Source organism: Simochromis diagramma, unplaced genomic scaffold (genome assembly GCF_900408965.1).
Source record: "Simochromis diagramma unplaced genomic scaffold, fSimDia1.1 OVJJ01000604.1, whole genome shotgun sequence".
Classification (NCBI taxonomy): Eukaryota; Metazoa; Chordata; class Actinopteri; order Cichliformes; family Cichlidae; genus Simochromis; species Simochromis diagramma.
In genome coordinates, this window is record NW_024387416.1 from 4,270,590 (window position 1) to 4,277,304 (window position 6,715).

At 41.2% G+C, this 6,715-nt stretch overlaps 1 protein-coding gene across 1 annotated transcript; it reads right to left on the reverse strand.

The window, feature by feature from the left end:
- Positions 1-679: 679 nt before the first annotated feature.
- On the reverse strand, positions 680-5,717 carry slc3a2a (solute carrier family 3 member 2a). The gene is made up of 10 exons (XM_040012492.1): positions 5,589-5,717; positions 4,287-4,490; positions 4,020-4,204; positions 3,061-3,234; positions 2,809-2,903; positions 2,472-2,608; positions 2,059-2,168; positions 1,650-1,933; positions 1,343-1,562; positions 680-1,245 (listed from the first exon to the last, which is right to left on the reverse strand). The coding sequence occupies exons 2-10, from the start codon at positions 4,481-4,483 to the stop codon at positions 1,106-1,108; spliced, it is 1,542 nt and encodes a 513-aa protein (XP_039868426.1). The 5' UTR covers positions 4,484-4,490; positions 5,589-5,717; the 3' UTR covers positions 680-1,105.
- Between the last annotated feature and the right edge of the window lie 998 nt (positions 5,718-6,715).

The window sequence follows — 6,715 nt, forward strand, 5'->3', positions numbered from 1 at the left end:
CCATTATAGCCGTCTAAACATGAGCCTCGTGAATTTGGAATTACAGTCTCTAGCGAAATAACTTAAATGTTCCTTTAAAAAAAAAAGTCACTTATAACTTTTTTCCCCTCTAAACTTACATGAGACTTCATAAGTTTACAACTGTGGGGCACGTACAGACAGTAGACATTTGTAACCAACTACTCATTTGTCTAGCTGATTTTATCATCGCTGATTCATTTATCAGGAAGATAATGGCTCATAAAGCCACTTTATTTAGAAGATTAATTTCAAAGCCCATCGTGAAACATGCTGTACTAGGAACTCTTTGTTGCTGAATTTCTGCCAGTTATTTCATCTGCCTGCCACATGTGAAGCTGTGTGTACTGTAATGTAGAGGATTTTGTCCATAGAGTTACTTTAAGAGAGCCATGGACAGGTGTGTGACCCCTTTAGTGAGACTCATAGGTGTGTCTGCTGCGTCTATAAAAACCCATCTCAAGGCGTTGATAAAATAAACACTTCCTCCGCTCACATCTGTGACACACTTTCACACATACACACCTGTAATGCAGTGAAAACAATGAACGTCTCATTTGATATTATCTCCTGCATAAACACAGTCAACATTTTATGTGATATTATCAGCGTAAACACAACTCTTAAAGGCGCCTTGCACACAAACACAAAAACACGAATATGCGGTTGAGCAGAACGCCGTTTATTCTTTTCACTTGACAGACTCGAACATCATGCATCCAAACTTTACTTCTTTTTCCTGTGCGAGTTACGAAAACTCTCCCCAAAAATTCATAAAGTTACTAAAAAGGAAAAATGTAAGATTTCTAAAAACCATAAACAGCACAACTTAAGAAAAAATGCTCAAAGAACCAGGAATGGAATGTCTTTCACACATTTGAACAATGTAGTGTTATTGCACTAGCTAATGTTTTAAACATTTTTAAACTGCATGTTTCATTTAACCCACTAAATTTATGTTCTGTCAGACTGAAATCTACTTAATGCAGTTTTAATCCATAAGAATGTATTCAGAAACTGCATTTGGTAGATTTTAATAAGAGCAACACTAATTAGTATGCAGCTTTCCTATCCTTTGGCGCCATCTTTAGCCCGTGTAGGGGAACTGCAGAAGCAGTGCTTGTCCGCCTTTGAGCTTGAGGTCTTTCAGGTTTACAGTCGAGTCCACCTCAAAGTCTTGGTCAGTTGACAGCTTCACCTTGGCCGTTTCTGGTAGCTCTACCCCCTCTGCACAAACAAAGGTCGTCAAGTTTAAAATAAATAGCAGAGTTAATAGATATTGCTAGATATCGTCAGTAGACATGTCCATTGAACTGTAACTTGCCTGTGGGTTCCAGATTTAATTTCAGCTCCTCGAGACCATCTCCCCAGTTTACAGCTGTTATGTATCTCTCGCTCTGATCCCACACACGAAGGAAAGAGAGAGACGTGGCAGAGCTGTAGAGACTATAGTAGTCGCCGTGCAGGAGGGAGCGCTCTTTGCCTCGCAGGTCACTGAGGGATCTGAACCACTTCCTTATTTCAGCGTATTCAGTATGGTTAGACTGTAAATGAAATTCAAGAAAATGGTTTACTGCACTTAAAGCAAACGAACGCTTTATCAGTGACAGACTGAACACACCCACACTTACCTTAGCACCGTCAGTTTCTTCCTTCTCTACATTCCAAACCATATTCGGAGCTTCTTTGGTCTGGTTTGCTTTGTTGCTCATCTGATTTGCCTGAAGGCCAATTTCATCTCCGTAGGTAAACACAGGGGTTCCAGGCAAGGTGAAGAGCAGAAGCTGGTAGAGACGAATTAGGCCCCAAGTCGTTGCCTGTTTAGACAGATGGTCCTTCTGAGCAGCACCGAGACCCCAGCCTATTTTTCTCTGCTCAGAGTGGAGGGTCTTCAGGACCTCAATGCGCTCTTTACCTGTGGATATTCAGGTACCATAATCATCTACAATGCACCTTTTTGACATTTACTTAGGATTATTGTCACTAATAATAATAATAATAATAATCATAATCACTACTATGCAAACAGTAGCAGCCTACCTTCCGTGTTTCTACTGAGCAGGTCAGACAAGATTAGATCGACACCAGAGACATTGACTAGCTGAGACACCTCATTAGCTGAAATATTGTCGACCACACCCATCAGAGCCCTAAAGAAAAGAGAACAGGATCAGGTCAGTCTAGAACTTGTACTTGTTATACATCTTGAAACACTTCCTTGAATGTTGATGGGACTATTTTTCATGTCCATGTTCTCTCAGAACAAAGTATCCTGTACCTGATATTTTACTGATGCTTTTAAAATGACTTTTCCAGGACAGATAAGCCCTACAACTTTGTTATGTGTGTGGATAATAGCTAAAGTTAAGAATCTAAAATAAAATAGCCCGTTTAGTGGTCAACATTGTTTACTTGTGCTGAATCAAAGGTCAGAACATAGCAGCCACACAAACCTCTTCTTGGTGTCATCAGTGCCATTTCCCTGGACCGCCATCCGCAGTTTGGCCCATTCAGGACTGGCGGAGGCAATGCCAAGGTCAGATATCTTGATGCCATCAACACCCTTATCCAGCCAGAACTTGGCTGCAGTCTGGAAGAGAACAGATTCAAATTAACTACAGTGACAGCAAGACCCGAATCTACACCACAGTATATAATGTCCAATTTAATCATCTGTCCATGGGGCAAAAAGTCAAAAATGTGCCATTTGTTTATCACATGTAAAGATAGTGATGTTGCTTAATATGCCTTCTTACTGCAAATAATTAAATATTAAATCTGTGTGCTTACCTTGACTTTTTCCATTATTTCTGTAAGGTCTGTTTTATCAAACCACACAGGATTTCCTTTGTAGTTTGGAGTCAGGTCAAGCACCACAGAAATGCCTGAAAGAAACAGCAATGTTTGCTCACATCTGGCCCTCAAGAGTACAGAATCCAGCAATAAATAGAAACCACTCTTAATGAAAGAACAGAGCACCAGTTACTCTTTTAGTGTGAACGATTTAGCAAGTAACTGATCTGAAATCAGACAATTACGTACCCTTTTTGTGGGCCGCCTTCAACAAGCTGTCGAGATCTTCAGCTTTTCCAAGCTCTGCACTAATTTCTTGAAGGTTCAGACCAGTCATCTGGTTGGCCTGGACAGTATGAAGAGGTCCGATTACCAGGCTTTTCACCTTTAGCTGGTTAATGTCATCCAACTTTTCTTCAACACCTGAAAGAAAAAAATAAGAAGAAAAAAACAAAGGTAGTAAATAAAATGCTGGGTCAGTGTAAATTTCACATAAGGCAGAAAAACGAGGGTGTGAGAAGCAGCAGGGTGTGAGCAGGTTAGGGACAAAGGACAGACAGCTTTAGACACATGTTGATAGTTCAGACTGTAGCACCGCAGTGCTTGCAAGACTATGTGAAGGATCCCAGCCACTCCCTCTGCTGCCCATGTGAAGCCTGAGCACAAGGGTGGCTTTGATAAAGAGAACAAAACTGAGTCACATGGAGTTTTTGGAATTCCACCCAAAGCCTGTTAAAACCCAAGTGCTCCCCACCAGTTCACTTTATGAACAGTAGTAAGCACTGTTCTTCCTTCCCGATTTTAAAAGCCTGCAGTAAACATTTTTTTTGGTATGTACAGATCACGACATCTTGATATATTCCAGAGTTGCTCAACTTGGCCATATCTGAATAGAGATATGAAACAGATGACGTGTTCATTTTTTTCTTCTTCTTTTAAATTGTCTTAAGACCTTTAGTCAGACTTTGGCAGTCTAGTCAGCAATTTGATATCTAGACAGCTGACACAGGCCACAGAGAACTAATGAAAGCCAAGAGACTGTCACAAGATGTTATCCATGCAAGTCAGAGCATGTTACCCAACTCAAGACTGGGGCACTTTAAGTGCAACCTCCAACTCTCATTTTGGGAATAAACATGGCAGTTTTTTTAAACTTGCAAGAATAAAACCACTTGATCAGCTTCATAAGCTCTCCACAAATAGTCTACCTTTCAATCCTCTAGAGAACGCTTCAAGGTCAGTGATCTGGTAGAGAGGCCCTTCATTCCACCAGTTCATCTCAGGAGTAGCCTTGCAGCGAGGAGCCTGGACTATGATTACAATGGCTCCAGCAAGCATACCAATCCAGCCCAACCAAAAGAGGACAAGAAGAACCCAGCGGGTCCTCACCCATCTGTGGAAGAAAATAATAATGTAAAAATGTCCACTTATTTTAACGCCCACAGAGGAAAACAGCTCTTAGCTGCAGCTCTTACCCTGGAGTGCCAGCAACCTTCATCAGCTCCTCTTTGGACAGCCCGGTGAAGGTAACCTCATCATCGGGAACTTTCAGCTTGACGCTGCCGTTTTTCTCCCCGCCTGGAGCCTGACCGTCCCCCGTCATGGGCTGCTTCTCTGGGTCGAGCTCGTTGAGCTCCACTTCTTTCATGTCGATCTCTGTGTCTTTATTCATGGTTTAACTGGATTTCTCTGGAGGTGGAGCACAAAGGAAAATTATGAATTAATAACTGTATCTGCAAAAGCACTCTCATTGGCTAACACCCAAGAGCTAAATAAAAACAAGACCACCAAAAGGAGTAGAGTTTTTTTTTTTTAAGGCAGCACCGGCCAAGTCTCATCCCCTCGCCTTTTGTCCACCATTATGTAACACATCCCCCCCTACACAGGACATACAGGCAACGACTAGATTCATTAAGGTAACCCAGTTTTTATGTAGGAATTAAACAGGAGTGGCGGTGCGGTTCCCTACTTAAATAGACACAAGCTCTTGTTTGTTTTTCCTTACAAAGCGCTCATTAAAAACTAAAAACAAACAAACAAACAAACTAGTTCATGTCAGTCACACTTCAAAACCCGCTCAAAACGCTAGCAACAAAAATATCAGCTGTAAATTAAAAAAAAAAAAAACCCCAACAACTTTCAAATAAACGGAAGACCCATTCCTGAGATGCTCATATGTTCCACCGGTGTCTGACGAAACAATTACTACTTCTTACGTTAAGCGGTCAGCCTCGAGTTACGGAAATACTGCAGCTACCCTTCATAATAAGAGCATAACAATAGCAAGCATAGACTTATTAAGAAAACGATTTAAACAAATGTCACGAGTAAACGACAGTGAAAATTTGTTAGTTAAAAAACAAACAAAAACAAAAACCCCAACAAGTAGCTCTCTGACAGTCTAATATAACATAATACACACATGGCTTTAAGATTAAAGGGGTGTAAAGCGGAAATTTAGTAGTTGACCGGTTTGTTCCAGTTCGCTTCAACAGTCATTAAATAAAACCTCTTCAAACAAGTACACCGTAAATGTCTGAAACTTTCACCGAACACAAGCTAAAATCGACCCGGTAGCAATAACAACTCCAAAAGCTGTGTGATATCGTATAATTCCATCTTCCTTTAAGATGATGAAATCAAACCCATCCCTAGCGTCATGTGCTCCTACACGAGGCAGTCTCTCCGGCTGTGAGCTGAACACTACTCCCGCCGATAACACGGCAGGTCTGAAGTTACGGAGTGGCAGAAAAGTTGATGAAGTAAATCAAAATTACCTGTCAAATACAATGTATAGTCCCGGTTTGGCTTTTAGTTTACAGCCGGTTATCCCTTGTTCTCTACTAAGCGCGTAGAGAGGATCAGAGCGCGTATTTGTACCCGCCCGGTTTCTCCGCCTACTGGGGGAGCCGGTAATCCCTCCCTCTCTCTCCCTCCCCCTCCTTCGCTTGCTGTCTCTCTTTCTTCCAAGAGAAAACCTGAGAAACAAACTAATAAACAAACTGAACTCCATGCTCCAAACTAAGAAAACTTTGTTCTGTTCCTTCATAATGGTGTAAATGAAACGCTCTACAAAATGCTGTTCACAAGTTCACTTATCAGTTATTATACAAACTGAAGATAATCCAGTTTGCTTCACAGGCAAGATGATTGGTAATGTGATTATCCAGCTGTCTTCTTCTGATCAGTGGAGATTGCCACTCTGTGTTTCACTGATCTAATTTCACGCCTGAGGGCCTTTCTGTCGCCTTCTTGTTTTTGTTTTACCATATAGACCTTGTTTGCAGTGTTTAAGTGTAAACAGCTGACCACTTAGTCTCCTGTGATCACGCTGACTCTACAGTACCAAAACAACAAAATCAGCAAAATCCCATTTGAGTTGAATTGTACTTGCAATGCTTCTCCTGGGAGCTGAGCAACAGATTAAAACTGAGCATCTTTTCTCTGTAAAGGTATAAAATATGTTGTTGGAGCCTGGTTGAAAATGTCAGGTTCGTGCTGCCGTGACTTTATTTTCTGTGTCGATTCCGGGTTAAAGCTGATCACACTCATGCCGATGACAGATTATTTCATGCCAGGTCTAACAATGTATATCTCTGTTGGAGACAATATTTGGGCGCAGCCAATCTAAAAACTAACATCCTCCTGTCCCAGATGGAGCTCTAAATCTTTCTCCAGCTGTTGTTGACCTTCATCGAGTTACAGTAAGAGAAGTTACAAACAAACCCTACAGAATTTACTGCCTAGAAGTAACAGTAGACTTCTAGGAAGAGAGTATGTGTGTGGGGGCATGTTTTTCACCCTAATTGTCCAGTTTGCTGTACACTGATGTGATTTATTATGACATACAAGTTAGACAGAATGAAGGCAGAATGCTTGGATTTATAGTTGCCGTAAATGTTTG

What these genes read in the sequence shown, in the direction of transcription:
- slc3a2a (XM_040012492.1), bottom strand. Translation starts at nt 4,483, where the DNA reads ATGAATAAAGACACAGAGATCGACATGAAAGAAGTGGAGCTCAACGAG. An exon ending in GAAGGCGGCCCACAAAAAGG is followed by an intron (nt 2,904 to 3,060) that starts GTACGTAATTGT and finishes TGTTTCTTTCAG; the next exon opens with GCATTTCTGTGGTGCTTGAC. An exon ending in AAATAATGGAAAAAGTCAAG is followed by an intron (nt 2,609 to 2,808) that starts GTAAGCACACAG and finishes GTTCTCTTCCAG; the next exon opens with ACTGCAGCCAAGTTCTGGCT.